Source organism: Xiphophorus couchianus, chromosome 4 (genome assembly GCF_001444195.1).
Source record: "Xiphophorus couchianus chromosome 4, X_couchianus-1.0, whole genome shotgun sequence".
In the NCBI taxonomy this organism is placed as follows: domain Eukaryota; kingdom Metazoa; phylum Chordata; class Actinopteri; order Cyprinodontiformes; family Poeciliidae; genus Xiphophorus; species Xiphophorus couchianus.
The window spans coordinates 2,890,805-2,909,316 of NC_040231.1; the positions used below are offsets into that span (position 1 = coordinate 2,890,805).

General features: G+C 39.0%; 1 protein-coding gene across 6 annotated transcripts in view; it reads left to right on the plus strand.

The window, feature by feature from the left end:
• crtc3 (CREB regulated transcription coactivator 3) overlaps nucleotides 1-17,053 on the plus strand; it is a 48,325-nt gene extending 31,272 nt beyond the window's left edge. For 2 of the 6 annotated variants that reach the window (XM_028014157.1, XM_028014161.1), the window contains 9 exons: nucleotides 2,788-2,838; nucleotides 2,920-3,005; nucleotides 6,909-6,958; nucleotides 8,264-8,484; nucleotides 9,989-10,227; nucleotides 11,795-12,010; nucleotides 13,614-13,697; nucleotides 13,985-14,192; nucleotides 15,215-17,053. In XM_028014157.1, the coding sequence (XP_027869958.1) occupies nucleotides 2,788-2,838; nucleotides 2,920-3,005; nucleotides 6,909-6,958; nucleotides 8,264-8,484; nucleotides 9,989-10,227; nucleotides 11,795-12,010; nucleotides 13,614-13,697; nucleotides 13,985-14,192; nucleotides 15,215-15,420 (1,361 nt within the window). In that variant the 3' untranslated portion in view covers nucleotides 15,421-17,053. The remainder of the gene's footprint in view (nucleotides 1-2,787; nucleotides 2,839-2,919; nucleotides 3,006-6,908; nucleotides 6,959-8,263; nucleotides 8,485-9,988; nucleotides 10,228-11,794; nucleotides 12,011-13,613; nucleotides 13,698-13,984; nucleotides 14,193-15,214) is intronic. The other 4 variants (XM_028014159.1, XM_028014162.1, XM_028014158.1 and 1 more) reach the window with 2 other exon arrangements.
• Nucleotides 17,054-18,512: the final 1,459 nt, after the last annotated feature.

An 18,512-nucleotide genomic window follows, 5' to 3' on the forward strand; every position in this document is an offset into this window, starting at 1 on the left:
TCTCAAAAAATAAACTTTCAAAGTAAAGTAAAAATACTCAAGTAAATGTACTAGGTTACTGTTCACCCTGGTTACATGCTAACTTCAACATAAGCGAAAAATCACACAGTTTTTTCAAAATGTGTTAATATAAGTCAGCAGAAAAAAGAAGGAGATAGACCAAACCCAGTCCTTTAAAAATAAAGAATAGTCATGATTTAAACAGCTTTTAGTGTGATTTCACACCTGATGATTCCGTAGACTCGCTTTGATTTAGGGAAAAATTGCAACATTTGTTGCATTTTCAGCTGCTGTGGTTTGTTTTCACTTCAAACAAACCAAAATAATTGAAAAACATGTTCCCCCCGTCGCCTGTGGGGGCGCTCCACCAAGAACCAGTGAAGGGAATGACACAAAAATCCTCTGAAGAAGACACTGAGCACAACTTCCTTCTTCAGGGAATGCAAACAAAAATGTAGTGGCGTCAGATTTTGGCGGTTGGAGGATTTCTCTTTATCCATCCATCCATCCATTTTCTAACGCCCTTTTGTCCCTAGCGGGGTCGGGAGGGGTGCTGGTGCCTATCTCCAGCGAACGTTTCAGGCGAGAGGTGGGTTCAGCCTGGACAGGTCACCAGTCCGTCGCAGATTCTCTTTAGCTTTTGGTAAAAAACCATGAGCCACTTTTCTGCTAGCGCTAGCGTGTTTGTTTTGGTTGTATTTACCCAGAATGCCCTGCTCTGTAGTTTTGGAATGGTCTCTAATCTGCACCAGAGTTCACTTCAACCGAAACGAGACCGAGATTTGTAGGCGGAACAGAGTTCGCATTCACACCTTCCCAAACGAACCGGACTTTCTAGGCAAACGGACTGGAGTTGGGTTAAAGCGGACTGAACAGGGCTGGTGTGAATGAACACTTAATACCACTCTGTGAGATACAAAGGCAGCTTTTGTTGGAGAGCGAGCGGCGCTTCCTCACAGGCTGACGCGTGAGCGCACCGAGCTGTGACGCCCCGGGGCCTCGTTGACACCTCTCAGGGTTCTAGCCGGTTTGGAGTGGTGTTAAGCCCCGGCTGATTAAAGAAGCAGCTAACTAGAAATTACAGCACTGACTCACTCTGCCCTCCGGGCGGAAACACTTCTGCTGCACTCTCTGATTTTCCTGCCTCTGGGAAATGAGCGGAGATCTAACATTCAACCCCGCAGCTGTCGGGCTTTCGGTTGGTGCAGACCGCGTTTTAGCATTTACTACCTCCACATTGAATTCCCTTCTGCCAAGGACACAAGCCAGCCATTTTCCATCTCAGTTCCCTTGCTTCCGTCCTAGTTGCGAGTGTGAGCAACAGTGAATAAACACGTTGGAAGTGAGGCTGGGGGCTTTAATGGGGCCAGTATTGTATCGCCTCATTGTCCCATCTGCAGCAGAGGCAGAAAGGGAAGTGTCTGAAATGAGAGACTGATTTCATTCACTGCAAAAACACCAAATCTTACCAAGTATTTCTGTTTAGATTTTTTGCAAATATCTCGGTACATTTGAAATAAGACAAAACTAACTTTCAAGTAACTTTTCAATGAGATAAAGGAGTTTAAGTCAACAACTCCTTTAATATTGATAGATAGATAGATAGATAGATAGATAGATAGATAGATCTTTATTGTCATTGTCACAAGAACAACAACATTTAAAAATGCCATCAGTCAGTGCATATGCTTAAAAACAAAAAATAACTTGAAAAAGTGCCAGATCCACTGGCATACTGTTTCACTTATAACATGGGAACATGTCTTGTTACAGTCCACCAGTTGAACTAGTATTTCCATCAATATTAAAGCTGTAGTTTTGTTAACATATTTGTTAAAATGATCATTATGTCGTGACAGTGTAGCAAATAATCTGTGAAAAACTCAACATCCTCTGCCTTCTCCCAGTGCTCCCAGTACAAACTGAAGAAATACACCTCTCATTCAGAAACAACCAATCAGAGCCAGGAGCCGGGTCTTAGTGCTGTCAATCACTCTCATGCTCATGCCCTCCCACTTCCTCTTTGCTACACTAGAGCTGATTCACCACAACATGGTCTGTTACCAATGCTAAGGCTAGTTAGCATAGCCACTGATAACTGAGGATAAACGATTTTCCTGTAATAACTTGTTTTTCCACCATTTGCACATTGAGCAGCACGTACAGGGGGTTGATTGACAGAGTGACAGTTTTAATAGATATGGAAAAAACATTCTTAAAACATGCTGAAGCTTTAAGGAATTATTGACTTAAAACAAGCTCCTATATCTTGCTGAAAATCTACTTTTAAGTTATTTTGGTCTCTTTTCAAGTTCACTAAAACATTTGCATTAAAAACTAGAGCAAATATATCGGGCAAGATTTTATGTTTTTGCATTGATGGAGGAAGAAGGAACGAGCGGTTAGGGGATCAAAGGAGGAAAATCTGATTTATTTTCTAACAGAAGTGTTGAGCAGGAAATATTCATCAGAATCAACCAAATGAAAAGCTAAACCAAAATTAACCTGCAGTAAAGAGGAAGAATGCTCTCTTTGTAGCAGAAAAACAGAGTTTCTCTCTGTTTTCGTCTTTCTTTGATGTCCGAACCAACATTCCTCATCTTTGATTAATAACGGCGTGCCAGCTGCTCGGTAACAGTTAGCATGTTAGCATGCTGCTCCTGTCAGGGTGCTGACTGCTGAGCCAGACATGGTGGCATTCTTTACAGCAGGTGGTTCTAATTAAGCATCCTCTAATCTTCCCCTGCTCTGGTTTTCTTTATGTCTTTCCTGCTGTTGTTCATGGAGGCTGGCATGCAGCTAGTGTCAACGAGGCCGACGTAGACGGCAGCGGAGACGGTGGGTTCACATTTTTTACTCCCTTTCTAATATAATTGAGATTTTTATTGTTTTTGTTCATTTGCGTGTTTCTCTCTGCAGTTTTTTCCTTTCCTGCTCTGCCGAACGAGGAGAATCTGATGGGCGTTGGGAAACCTCTTCCCAAACAACTGTGGGAGGCCAAGAAGGTAACGAGGTTTTACCGCTTCACATCAAATCGTTTTACTGCTGCCAGCATGAAACAAACAAAAAATGGTTTAAAATGATTCTGTCTTCCCTCGAGAAGAATTTAAGTCATTTGCTGAGCAGATTTTTGGTGAAATTTTAGTAATTACCAAACATAAACCACACAATTTTTTGTTTATTTATGCATCACTTTAAAAATGGTTGATTAAAGTGCTGCACATCAAATAAAACTCAGGATAAATATAAAAGCAATTAAAATCCTACAAACAGTCAAAACCCCTGCTTGGATAAAAGCAGAGGAATGAAAGTTGTGAGTTTTTAACTGGTTATTCCAAACAAATTGATTGTTTATTGATAAGGACACATACAAGAAACATAGATCGTGACAATCTAATTCCTGCATCACAATTTTTATAGCACAGCTAATTCAATAGCAAGGCCTTTAAATGAAATATTAATACCAATACAATAGAAAGGTCAAAAATAAATATAAAACAATGTATTTAAAGCTACTGAATCAAGTCTAACAACTTGATCAGCCATGTTGTCACAATAAGTGTTTCATCCTGTTTTTTTTCATAAACTCAAACTTTCTGATTTTTGTGTTTTTGTATGTAAAATTTAAACAACCATTTTAGCACTCTTTAATATTTTTCTGCTCTAAAAGCCTGGTTTTCATCATTTACCTCTTTTTAAAAACGATATTAAACTTACATATATGAGCACTAAGCTTTAAAATATTCTAACATTTTAAAGTCTTTTCATACGCAATCCACCCCTCCTATGACTACACCACCATTAAGCTTTATTAAATTTTGAATCGGAAAAATTTAAACGCAGTATTAGGATAATCATAGACTCAGTCCAGCCAGATCGCCAGTAGCAGACAGTCTTGCAACTAATCTGAAGAGGCCTCTGACTGAAGAGGCCATGCTAACAGCTCCATTTCCAGGCAGCAGAGACGATAATCCAGAGTAGTATGTCTTGGATGACATCATCAGTTGTTAGCTCTGATAATCCAGCTCGTTTGCTTTTGCTGCTCCTCTTTGAATCTTCCTGGCCGTGTGGTTAGAAAGCCGGATGAAGAGACGTTTGAACTTCCTCCTCTCTCTGCTCTGCATTCATGAAGTCTCTGTTTCATTTCCTCTGGAATTTGGGGTCATAGTTCAGATATTATTTGTGCCTTTGAGATGCTAATCAACTGCTCCCAGTTGTAAAAACAACACCTTGTTGCTATGGTTGTGCACTATAAAAACTGAACAAAAGTAATAGAAAGGTAATAAAAATGTATTAATTTATTTTGTGTAAGGGGACATAATAGAAATGTCTGTCATTGCTGACCAGACTTCAGCAGGTTTAAGTTCATGATCAGAAAAATGTTTGTAAGCCTCACTGTGGTTTATTTTGACTGGACCAGTGTGGAGATGTTTGGGTTTTACACCTACTGCTAACCTCTCATCGCCTGTGAAGCACAGTGGTGGAGGCATCATCATATGGGCTTGTTTAAAACAGCTGAACTTTGACCCAAACCGAGTCATTCTGTAGTGGAGAATGACTCTGAATGCTTTGGAAATGTATCCAAAGCATTGTGAGAGGGAGACTGCTGAGAGTTATTGCTGCTAATTATTGCTGACTCATGGGGTGTACTTAGTTTTTCAGACTGTGATTTAAAGCTTCAGCTTTATTTATTCATGACAGCGTGGAATCTGTGTGTTATATACACTTTAGATTGGATTTAACTAATTTTAGAACCTGGTAAACACCACGTTCATTTTATCCTGTTCTGATACCTAAAACCTCAGAACTGGCAGAGGGTGTACTTTCTTTTTACAGAGACTGCTTTCTTTCTTTTTTCATTTTCTTCTTTGTTTTTCTTTTTCTCTCTTTTCCTTTTATAAATCTTTTTCTGTTTCTCTTTGTCCTTTTTTCACTTGTTTCTTTTTCAGTTTCTTATTTTACTTTTTTAATGAGAAATATCACCTGAGCTATAAATATGACTCTGGTTTAGAGATGGGTATTTATCGTATCATATATCTTATTCTAAGAAAGAGTTTTGATTTATTGTTGTCACTATAAATTCCAATTACTTATTTAAACTCCCCAAAAATGTCTGAATTATTAATTTTAAAAATGTTTTTCCACTGTATACCAATAAATTGGAAAATATAAAGATATAAATCAGACTTCTTTATGTTATTTTATGTCCTACACAAGCAAATAGGAATGTTTTTCAAGAACAGTATTTGTGTTTGTGGGGCTGTAATCGCTGTGACAAGCAGTCACAACCTTAGAGCTACCTAAAAGAGAATCAATAAATAGTTATTATTGTTTTTTATTGTTATCACAATAGTACCACAAAATATTGTGGTAAAACTTTAAGTCCATACCACCCACATCTACTCTGGTTATCTTTATATCCTGATATATAGACTCAGTCTTAAGTGCATGTTTCCTCTTGTCTGAGGAGAGTATTTAATCTGGGTGGGAGCTTTGAGTCCAGATTCCTGACTTCTGTCATCACCCTCGTAGAAACCTGAAGCGAATTCGATGCGCCGCCTCTTTAAGAGCGGTCTGTGAAGTGTTCCAAGCGACGCCGAAGCGCCTGGGCCAGTTCGGGTGATCACAACACCTTAAATTCCTGCCGTGACTTGGCAGAAACATGTTCCCCCACCGGTCCAACCAGTCCTTCCTGTTCCACTCTAAACAGACAAAACCGAGCCAGACACACATTTCTACAATCCCGATTGTTGACGACAGCGCGAGGTATTTCTCTGACTTCAAAGAAACGCGGCTGCGGTTCCAGAGTGCTGCGAAGAGCTCCTTCCGCTGGCCGCCCTTCAGCGGTTCTCGTCCTCTGAACCCTCAGCGTTCCCTGCTAGGGTTTGCTTTCCTGAGTCATCAAATGGTTCCCCAGTACTGAGTCCAACTGGGTGTCTTCTCTAAAAAAAACTCCCACGCTGAATCTCTTGGTTGTGAAATCCAGAAACCATGGCCTCATCTGGGTTTCCCAGTAAGCTCACTGCAAAAACACAAAATCTTACCAAGTATTTTGGTCTAGATTCTAGTGCAAATATCTTCATACACTTGAAATAAGACAAAACTAAGTTTTAAATAACTTTTCATTAAGAAATATGACCCTGTTTTAAGTCAATAATCCCCTAATATTGATTGAAAACTACATGTTCCATTGGGAGATTATTATTTCACTTATAACAAGATATTTTTGCCATGTTTGGTGAAATAATTTACCATTAGAAGAAGAACTTTTTCATCAATATTAAGAAATTATTTTTGTTTAAATTATGAACTGGTCCCACGCTGCAAACCTTCCAGTTCAACAAATTAGATTTCAAATTCCAAAAATATTGATCAGAATTATCGTCTTGTTTATTTTAGATATTTGTCTTTCCTGCTGGTCCTTATCTTCAGATGACAACTCCTTCTTATACTTTTTATGTATTTTACTTGTATTCTTTATTTTAGTCTAATTAATAATGCTTAAATTGTGACACATTTTGGGAAACTTTTGTTTTAAACAATCTGAAGCTAACATGTTGTTTCAAGATCAATAAAGTATTTTTGAATTTTCTGTTTAGTTTTTCCCTCTTATAAGAACTGTAATTTAATGTAATTTTATGCTTATAAGACTTAATTTGCTTCTCCTGGTAGTTATGTATTTTTGATGAATCATGGACATGAGAAAAAACAAAAATGTGTGCATAAAAGAAAAATGAAAAAGGAGAGAAAAATAAAAATTATGGAGATAAACAGTTAATAAAAATCTCAGATATCTGTATCTCAATCCCTAAAATAGTCTGGTGCAATATGACTAAGCATACAAAGTGGCAGAGGGTGGAAAATGATCAGTGATTGATAATAATCAATTAATTTTGATTGTGTTTCAGGTCCAGTCTCTGGCATCAAGACCCAAATCATGTGAAGTGCCTGGAATCAAGTAAGTTCTCAAACATTTACTCTGCACAATTCTAGAAATAAATAATTTCCACAAACAACTGAAAACAATTAAACTAGTTCAAAGATTTAAATATCTTTACTGGAGGAGAGGTCAACATAAAGTCAGGAAAACATATTTTCCATCGCATAGATTTTGTTGTTTTAGTTCTTAACCAGTTCAACTCTACTCTTCACATATTTAGACGTGGCTTCAGAAGCCCAACTCTTGCAAAACTTTATATTTTTTCACTTTACAACCTCATATTGTGATGCATTTATGTAGATTTTATTGGAAAATGTTAACACAATTTATGTATAAGTAATTAATAAATGCACTCCAAACGTTTCAGATTTTAGACGCCTTTCCTGTGGATGAAACCTGCCACCCTGTTACTGTAACATCATAACTGCTGTCTGTGATTCATGAGTCATATTTTGATTTCACAGAATACAACATCCTCCTTCAATGAGCCGCCAAAGATTCAGGATGTCTGCGAGGATGTTTGTTTGAATGCACATTTAAATAAATGAAACAAAAGGATCAGGATAGCAGTCTGTCTGCAGCCTGATTTGCTGGTTTCTGATAAACACGATTTTATGAAAGCAAGCATTGTTCTGTGCCAATTCATGATGAGTCATGGTTGATTTTCATAATCACATGTTAGAGAAATAGGAACATTAGCAATAAATAAAAAAGGGACAGTTAATGAATAAAAAATAAAACAAGCAGATGAAGAAAGCTGTGGTTACGCATGATGCCATGTTAGGGCTATAGAAGACGGAGGAGAGAGTACATTTCAGAAATTTTCTAGAATTAAGAAAATTTCTGAAATGTCGGAAAAAAAAGCTCAGAAATTTAGAGCTTAATCTCAAAAGAATTCTTTAAAAATACTTGGAAATTTCTGAGTTTGAAAAATTGAAAGTTTGCTAGAAGAAATTTAGATTAACCTCAGAAATTTTCTAGGAAAAAGTCAGTAAATTGACTTTTGAAGTTTCGGAATTTCAAGTTTTTTTTCTACAATTTATGTATTTTTTTGGATTAATCTCAAATTTTCAGAGTTGTTTTTCTAACAAATTCACTAGAAAATGCAGGAGCTTTTCTCACAAAGAGACTTTCTTAAAGTTGAAAATTTTCAAATACATAAATTTCCAAGTTCTTTTCTAGCAAATTTCTGAGATTAATCTAAAAATTTCTTAGTTTTTTGGCATAAATTAACTTTTTGTTTTCTATCTACAATCGCCCCATTATTGCTTTGAAATGGTAGCGACAGCAGCTTTTAACAATCGCTCGTCATTTTTTCCACAGTATATTTCCGTCTCCGGAGCAGAACCCGGGTCTGTCCCACTACCAGGGCTCGCTGAGTACCGGTGGCTCTCTGCCGGACCTCAGCAACCTGCAGTTCCCCTCGCCGCTGTCCACCCCGCTGGACCCTGACGACGGCAGTGGCTACCCCAACCTGAGCGGAGGCAGCAGCACCGGAAACCTGCCGGCCGCCATGATGCACCTCGGCATTGGGAACTCACATGGTGGGTGGAGACTTGCTTTACGGATCCAGAAATCTGTTAGAATCAAATATCAGATGTGTGGATGCAAACATTAATTGTCGATTAAAGGTTTATTAGATCAAAATTAGTTATATTCGATTAACTAATAGCGTCCGCTTAAGTACTTCCTTTAGTGTTGTCGTTTGGCCGCCATCCAGCAGAGGGCACCGATGGTCATTGTTAAAGCGAAAGACGTTGTAAGAGATACAAAGATGGCGGCCATACCAGAACGCAAAGAGTTAACAGTTCCTGATCGAGTCCGATATGGCATGAAAAATATGCTTAATGCGGTTCTGTTTAGAAATATAAACACTCGACAAGCTCCTTTTAAGTTTCACCTTCATAGCTCATTCAGTCGAGCTGCATGACGGAGCAACGTCAACTTCTCAACCGAAAATGAATTATTTGCTATGGAAGTAATGATGAGATGACGGAAAAGCAGAGGCGTGGTAAAAAACAAACAAACAAAAACAGTCACGACACTAAGGAGCGCTGTTGATTTTGAGGACTGTCGTGAGTTGTTGTACTTAATTTAGTGAAGTTTAACTTTCCACCACTGACAATACTGTCTGTACACGGGAGGTTAATATTTTCTTCTTTTATTTTTCTATTCAACAACCTAACAAGATCCTGCTGCGTTATATTTTATAGACAGGTCTAAGTTTAATAATATTTATACAAGCAGCATTTAATACAGCTGATACAAAATGTTAAAATTTAATGATTTTCTGTTTAAAAATTTAGCATGTGATGAAAAATGTAGCTCTTCATGATGTAAAAATGTGCTCAGCCCTCTTGAAGCTCAAGTTTTTAAGAAAACGGCCGCTTATCAAATAATCATTAGTTGATAAATAAGATCAATCAGCTTTAGATAACTGCCTCCCTAGTCAGAGGTGATGATAAAGAACTTTTCTCTGGTTTTCTGGCTCGTCTTCCTCACGTTTCTGCCTCTATGTTCATAACCCAAACATGAAGTTTGAAGCTTCTCAGATGCTTCCTCTTTGCTGAGGCTGAATATCTGCTTAAAGAGGAGGCTGATCTGCTGTTGATTTTTGGTGTTGTTGGCTTTAATATTCAGCTTTCAGATGTGAGAACTACTGCTGCAGCATCTCAAACATGCTCCGTGTTTCTGCACCAGCCGATCATACATTATTAATGTCTGTTTGAGGGATCTCTCAGTCTCTGACTTGTTCACTCACAGATCCGATCACACCCACTGTTGCTCCCTTTCACTCCTTCCTCTTTGTCTGCACTGTCGGCCTCTCATGTCGGACACAGTTCAGCTTGGCCGAGCACCAACGCCACGCAGGAATTTCAACCCTCTTTCTGGCTTTGGACAATCGGCTCTTTTCTTCCATGCTCGTTTCCCGTTCACCCCTTCCATCCCCGCTCGCACAATACAGTCCAGTGTTTCACTTTTGAAAACCAGGAACATCCATGCACATGAGTTCTGTTGGTGAATCTGATTTTTGTCTTTCTGTCCCAGCAGGTCTGTCCTCCTCGTTGAGTAACCCGTCCATCCAGGCGTCCCTCAACAACTGCCAGCTGCAGTCGTCGCTCAGCAACCCGTCTATCAACTCGTCCGTGCGTCTGCCCAGCAGCTCGCCCCGCCGGCGGCCGGCTCCCATCAGCCCCCTCACCCTGTCTCCTGGAGCCGAGCAGCGCAGGGGTCTGTCCAAGCAGCTGTCTCCCACCATGTCCCCCTCGTTGTCCCCCATCACACAGGTACATCAACTTCACACAGAAACACAAGCTGCTTTCACACCAGTCCCATTTAATCCGACTCCAGCCCGGTTCATTTGGGGAGATGTGAATGCGTAATCAGACTCCAGTCTCGGTTCAATTGAAGTGAACTCTGGTGGGGTTCGGATGTAAATGTGAATGCAAGACGTACCAGAAATGGCTCCAAAAGCAGGAAACGAACTATAGCACCGGGTATTCTGGGTAAATACAACTAAAACAAGTGTGAGAGTGTAGCGCTAGTGGGAGAAATGTACGACAGCGTATTAGGGCCATTGTATATAAAAAAAAACAAAAACAAGAAGTTCATTTCCACCAACTCTAGAAAAAACATGTAAAACTTTTTTGGAAATATTTCACTTTTTTAGAGAGATTTTAGAGATTTGTGAGTTGTTTTCTTGAATATTTTCAACTCTTCAAACTCAGGCATTTCCAAGGTCTTATTTTCTGTCAGGTTTGACACCTATTAAAGACAAGTTGAACAACACAGAAAAGACAAGAGAGTTAGATTCTTTTGTACTCGCGAGGAGAACGGACAGAGATGTGTTTACAGTTACAAATCTCCAAACGCTCTGAAACACATTTGTCCGCTCCTCTCTTTTTATTACTTTCAGAGTCCCTATCACAGAGAGCACTGCAACTCTAAGGGGTGGGGTCAAAGCATTTTAGTTGCAGTGCTAATGGCAATCACGAACTAAACACATGTTATCTTGCATTAGAACACAGAGTAAAAACAGAACAGGTCGTATATCTTCAAGGCGACGATTCGTCAGCTATCTAACCGTTCAAAGGAAGAAGAAGTCCTGGTGAGCAATGAACCCCGTGAGCACGGTTATCACTCTTCTCTTCAGGGAGGCCCTCTTGTGAAGACGAAGATAAAGTAGATCAAAACATACAGAAACAGTCTTTATGTTTAGGGAAAAGAAACATCAAATATGAAACACTATTGTTATAAAGGAAACAACAAATATATGATAATATATATATTTCACCTAACATTTTCTCACAAACTTTTGCCTTTTCAAGTTCTGAAATTTTCTTGTTTTTTCCAGAAGGTTTCTGAGATTATTCTCAGTTTTATGGCGGGAAATTTCTTCAGTGGCTGCATTCCTCTGTCGTAGAAATAGTTTGTGATGTTTTATCAAAGACGAAAGAGAAATCCTACAAATGCTCAAATTTGACACCTCTCCTTTTTGTTTACATTTCATTGAGAAAGAACTTGCACTCAGAGCCTTCATTTGAGGTTTTTGTGTCATTTCCTTCAGTGCTTCTTTGTTCAGCGCCCCCACAGGCGAGGAGGGAAACAGGTTTTTCAAGGGTTTGGTCCATTTCAGTGCAGTGTGAAATAAAACCGCAGCAGGTGAAAATGTAACAAATGTTGCAGAAATCGAACCGTGAAAACACCCTTAATGTTTATTCCCATCTGAGAGTCCGATAGTCATTCTTTTATGGGATCATACTGCATTTATTCTATTAGAAACTAACAAATTGAGAACAAATCAACCTTTAGGTTCTATTGTGTCTTTTTGGGTCCTCGCCGTCCTCTCTGCAGGGCGTCGCCTTGGATACCAGCAACATGCCGAGGGAACCGCCTCCGCCGTACCCGATGTACCAGCAGCCACAGCATGCAGTGGATCACGGCCGACCACACCAGCAGCACCAACAGCAGCCAGCGCAGCATCAGCAGCACCGTCAACAGCAGCACCAACAGCAGCAACAGCCTGTCTCACCTCTTCAGAACATCCCTCTGGACTTCAACACAAGCCAGGTGAGACCTGCACACAGCAACCTCATTCTGTCAAGTCTCTGTGTTTCTTAAGTTGTTTACATTTATGATGGTTGAACAAAAATACAATTTTAAATAAAATTTTTGTTCAATCATGTAGATTGTGGCATGTAGATGGTGTCTAATGGTTACTATGAAGACTTGGTGACCCCAAGAGGTCACACTTTGCTACAGTGACCTTTGAAGGATTGTTTTACATCTTTCTAGGGGATCCTACAGCACGTTTATTAGCTCATTTGTCCATAAATGGGTCTAAAATTGTAACTCTTAGAATGTTACTTGAAATCAGCCAAATTCTGCAGGTCAGAATTGAAAACTGAAACTGAATCAGGCAGTGAGGGTCTGAGTGGTGAGTCTCTAAAAACATGTAAAACATGTAAAAGCGCATCAGATTTAACAGCTGAAGCAGTTGCAGCAGTTTTCTGCTGCTGCGTGTCCTTGGGAGCTTTTGCTCCAAACGCGTCATCCTGATGAATCGTCTATTATCAGGTTTCTCTTTCAGCTTGTTGATCCATTCTTCTAAATCATGTGAAATCTGACTAAACATGCAGGTCAAAGGCAGAGTTGAGTAGTAACTAGTTACATTTACTCAGTTACATTTACTTCAGTAGCTTTTTTGAAAAATAAATTACTCAGTGCTGTGCTTTGAGTAATTTTATTATGAAGTATCTCTTCTCTTACTTGAGTAAGATTTCTGGATTTTCTACTCAATGACTGAAAAACAAACATGTTTTAACCAAAATGTCACCAGACACAGACACACGCCTGTAGTTTTTGTTAAAGTTTTTATAGAAAAAAACGTATTTGGAATAAAACTATTTTGCCTGATTTTGTTATTTTTTGTGACTTATATGAATTATTTTTCTCTTTTAAAGTAGACCTGTCACAATAACAAATTATACTGGATGATAAAATGTCGCAGAAGTGGTACACGATAATATTGTTGTTTTGAAACAACTTTCAAGTACCATAATGATAGTGGTGTAATAATAATACATAAATACATTCTCAAAGATCAATAAACTTTAAATCCGAACTGAAAGACATTTTAAATATCCAAAATACATAAACAAAATAACAGAAACAACAAATCAAATGAATTATGAAGTCTCTGTGAACAGAATTATTCAAAAAAAGTTGAAACCAAAGCACCAAACTAAAAACTGTTATCATCCTGTTTTGGGTAAAAAGAGAAAAATCATGCAAATGGAAATTATTGAGTTTGTTTTAATTTATCATGCAATCAATTGACTTACTGCTTATTGTCACAGGCCTACCTTAAAATACCAAAATTTCCACTTAACTTTACATTTTGGTCTGTCTGATGATGTAATTTTTAAATGTTAATTGATTGATAATTTCATCAATTGCGCAAGACTTTTTGTATTTTTTAGCCAAATACTATTTTTCATTTTACTTGAGTAATGTTTGTAGTGCCACTCTTACTTGAGTAAAAACTTTGGGAACTCTGCCCACCTCAGGTCAAAGGGTCAAACTCTGGCCTCTGGTATGAATAAATCTGGTTGTAATGAACGAAATAAAACAATAATAAGTTTGAATGTTTGTGTTTTTGCCTCCCTACCAGGCAAACAGCATGGCGTCGCTCTTCAGCGACCCGTTTGTGGAGCAGCAGTTCTCGACCCGGCAGAACAAGACGCTGTCCTATCAGGTGAGGGCAGAAAAACACGTTCACACATCTGGAGCCCAGATGTTGAACCCATTGCCACTCAGAGAGGAGAAGATTCTTAATCTGCATCGTTTGTTTGCAAAATACAACTTTACGGTTTAGCAAAACGAGCTGCAGACGTTTCTGAAATCAGTGTTAGAACTCCATGAAGCTTTGATTTGTTGTCGTTGTTGTAAATAAAACGCTGTTGGAGGGAACTCCTGACACAGAGAGCGCCGCTATGCTAACTGCCGCTCTCTGATGGCCATTTTCTCCCCATCTGCTCCCAGTTGGACCAGTTCAGCCTGCTGGAAAACGCTCTGAGCTCCTCAGCAGGGGGGTCCTGCTACGACCCGTCCTCCTCCTCGCTCTACTACTCGCAGGCGGCGCTGTCCGGTCTGGGGGGTAGCCATGGCAACCTGCAGGATCCCTCCCACATGAGGGCCAACATGCTGTACGCGAACTGCAGCGGAGGGCTGCCCAACATCATTCTCACAGGTGAGTCTGACACTAAAAATAAAAAGAAATGTGCTTTCCCTCTGGAGGAAACCCATATATGGGCGCAGGATGCTTTCTGCTGCTTCTAAAAATTCAGATTCACTTCTTTTGTTTTGCACCCTAAACTGAGCTACATCTCACACTGAAACGATTAATCAGTGAATCACGATTAATTACAAACTCTGGTGAAATGTGCGCTCCATCTGGAGGAAACCCACATTTGGGCGCAAGATTCCTTCTGGTGCTTCTAGAAATTCAGGTTCACTCCTTTTGACTGGCGCTCTAAACTGAGCTGCAACTAGAACTTGAAACGATTAATCATGATTAATCAATTACTAGTATGATAGAAGTAAAATACATAAAAAAGAGGCATGATCAATTTTGCCACAGTGAAATGAACACCACTTAAAAATGGTTGAGATTACCTGGAGGTTTAAATTCACATTGACATTTTACATCATTCAAATTGTGTTTGGATGATTTGTAACCAGTTAGAAAGCAAAATATTTATGAAACTGGAAAATATTACTTTGCCTTCAAAATATTATTTTAACTGACGAATTATAACAACATTTAATTTCCCTTTGGGATAAATTTTTGAATTAAATTGAATCTGAAAATGTCCTCCATCAGTTCATTAATAGAAACAACACAAGTTGTCCTGCAGAGTGGAAATTCAGATCAGATGTAGGTCCACATAAAAAAAGTACTTAAAATGTTACAGAAGTAACAAGATTAACATTAAAAACAATATTAAATTTCAAATTAACTTCCTCTAAGTGGCTTCCAGGGTTTTTTTCCACCAGTAGTTCCTGTTTTTATAGTAACAACCTGGAAACCAAAGATTTTTTTATTATTTTTTGGTTTTAGTGTTTTAAGGTGTGATATTCTGTGATATTTTATGTAAAATCATCCAGTTGATGAGTTTCCGCCTCCTGCTGCTGCTGCTGATGATGTCAGCGTCGCAGTGAGAGGAAGTGTTGTGACTCTCCCACCTCCATCGTCTGTTGTCTCCGTCTCAGATGACTCCAACCCGAGTCTGTCCAAGGACATCAGCAACGCCCTCTCCACCGTTCCCGAATGCTTTGACTCGGAGGGAGGCTTCCCGCTGGAGGACGAGCTGCGCATTGAGCCGCTCAGCCTGGACGGACTGAGCATGCTCAGCGACCCCGACATGGTGCTGCCCGACCCGTCTGTGGAGGACACGTTCCGCAGCGACAGACTCTGAGCGCAGAGTGCCGCCGCAGCCAGCACCGCCGCGTTGGAAATGTGAGCAAACAGTTCACTCTGCTGCAGGTCTGTCATCTTGTTTCAAACCATCCAGTTTTAAAATCTGATCTGGGTTCTGGTTCAGCCCCCATCCCCTCCTCACACCAAAAAAAAAAGAATAAAACGAGATCCAGGAGCGCCGGAGTCCCTCCTGCGTTTTTTTTTTTTTTTTTTCCTCAGCGCCAGATACCCTGAAGCCATGGAAACACCATAACCATGGTTACACACCATAGCAACCCCATCACCGTGCAGAAGAGCAGCAGAAATCCAACACATAATTTACGTTTTCTGTTGCGGCTCTAATAAAAACAAGGAGCTGGATTCCAGGCGGCGCCGGCAGCTGGAGCGGAGAACCCGGTTCTGGTGGAAATGAAGAAGAAAAAAAACAAAAAAAGGAGGGATTAAACTTTTTCAAATGTTTCTTTACATGCGGTGTCAGAATGTTTTGAAATGTATACTTAAAAGAAAAAAGAGCCAATTAGAGCGTATTTTCAAATGAGACAAAAAGGGCAAACTGTTTACAAATATAAGACTGTATAAAAATGGCAGATATTTTGAATTGATCGCATCGAGTACAAGCTCTATTTTTCTCGCATTTTGGACGAACATTCGGGTTCCTTCCTGCGTCATTTTTTTTACCTTTCTGTTGCAGATTTTCTTGCCCTGCGTATGATTTTTGTTTTACATTTTGTACCGACTTGTAAATTTGCTTGTACTGTACCTAATTGTGAATAAGGGCATGCGCTATTATGGATCCACTTTTCTGTTTTTGTTACTGAAGTTAAAGGAACCCCCACCGCCGGAGCAGACTGACCGTGTGAACATCGGACACCATGTAGAAATGCACTTAAACTCTTTTTTTTTTTTGCACTAATTGGTTCACATTGTGTAGATTTTTTTTACACCGTTTTTAGCTGATTAACCCAAAGAAGAAGAACGAAGCCATCAGTCAGAGACTTTAATCGAAGGCACACCATGTTTGGTTCATATTTGATGTAAAAAAAATCTGATTTTCTGTTTGTGCTCCTGTGATTTCTCCCTATAGCTCATTTCTGCAGTGGGTTATGTAACACCTCAGTCATGGCGGGGATTGAGCGCCCCCTTGTGTCACTTTTGAAGAAGAGCCTTCGATGTTTGCTCTTTTGTTGTTTCCTATGCAACCTTTTTCCACGTGAAACCTGTTGAACAGGTGCCGCTTTATGCAGTGCAACATGGCTCTCTGGTTCTTTGTCTTTTGTTAAACCTACACAATGTGAGGGATCAAATTATTTTTATCCTAAAAAAACTACAAATACTGCATGTGTCCCCTGGCTATGCTGGTGTTGCTCTGAGAAGAGGTTTGGGTTTGTTTCCAGTCAAACTGCAGCTCCTTCTTGTGCATGTCGATACTCTAGGCTTTTATTTTGAAGGGTTTCTCTATTTTCAGAAGTACTTTGTGGTGTGAAGTTGCTGTTTTCTAAGGGTTTCCTGCTGTCTGCTCGTCCGCCTTCTGTTGCCTTACTGACTCTTTCCTTATTCCAGCAGCTGATAATCACGTCTCTTCAGCTTTAGCTCACTTCTAGCTGCCTGTGGTTGTTTTCTGTCTCAACATCCAGTTTGGTTTTGTCTTTCTTTTTTTTTCTAGGTGCATATAAAATGTACAGTTCTGTTATTTAAAGAATGTTTATGCCCTTTAGTGTTATTTTTTTAAAGTCATTTGCGTTTTCCCTCAAAATATAAAAGTTTATTGGTTTATAACATGTTATAGTGCTTATCTTTCCAAATTAATATAATCAATAAAAAAAACTTTACTGTGTATAAAGTCTATAAGTTTTGTTGTCATTATTGGATCTCCCAGTAGGGGTCAGTAGTGTGTAGTTGAAATGCAGCACATCTGTTTGCGATGCTTGTTTCTTCAGAACTTTAAAGTTTAATTGGACAAGTAGAAACTAAATACTAACTATTGTTTTTCACCTATAACTTATTAAAAATGTTATGTTAGAGGTGAAATAAGCTGCCAGTGGAACTAGAACGCATTTATCAATATTAAGAAATTATTTACCTAAAAGAAGCTCCTATGTCTTGCTGTAAAGTTATTTGTAAGTTAGTTTTGTCTTATTTCAAGTGAACTGAGATATTTGCACAAGAAACCAAAACTACTTGGGTTTTAAAATGTAGTTTCTTTGTTCTGTTTTCGGTTTTGTTAGCATGTTGGAGGAGATTTGTTCTTCTGTTTTTTGGCAGAGATGTTTCATGTTTGGACAATTATTCCCTGTGATTTCAAATGCTGTGCAGTTGGAAGGATCCTTGGGATCACTTTTTATTACTTTCTGACAGTTGTTATGCTGTGTAACCGTGGCAACAATATTTTTTTGTCTCGCTTTTTTAAAACTGGGAGCAGCTTATTGGCTAGCACTCAGAAGCTAATCTTTTACTTTGTTCATAAAGGGAAAGCATCATATCCCTGCTTGTTTTTGTTATGTAAAAAATGTTTTACATAACTCAGAAATGTACTTATTTTCTTAACTTGAGATTAATCTTTAAATTACTTTGGGGGGGGGGGGGGTTTCTAACACATTTTTTACTTTTCATGCTCAGAATTTTTTTCCTCTAGATCTTAAAATTAGTTTTTTTTTTGGTGAAAATTTATTTCTGATTTTTTTTTTTTTTTATCTACACTGACTCTAATATGCCGTCGTACATTGCTACCATTGCCCTTTGAAGTAATGCACTGCACCTGGTCAAAAACAACCAATCAGAGCCAGGAGGAGGGTCTTAGCGCTGTCAATCACGCTCGTGGAAATGTGCTAATGGCAGAAAAACTTAGCATTACATTAAGGCTGTTTATCTGTTGTTAGCAGTGGCTATGTTAACTGGCCTTATCATTCACAATGGACTCTACCGGTTGGGGGAGAAGTTGTTTGTCAATCACCAGCATAATTGTCAGCGCTAAGACCCGCCTCCTGGCTTTGATTGGTTGTTCTTAATTAGCACTGGGAGAAGACATGGGAACTTGATATTTATTTTTTCTTGTGTTAAAGTGACAGTTTTAACAAATATCTAAAGGCATAT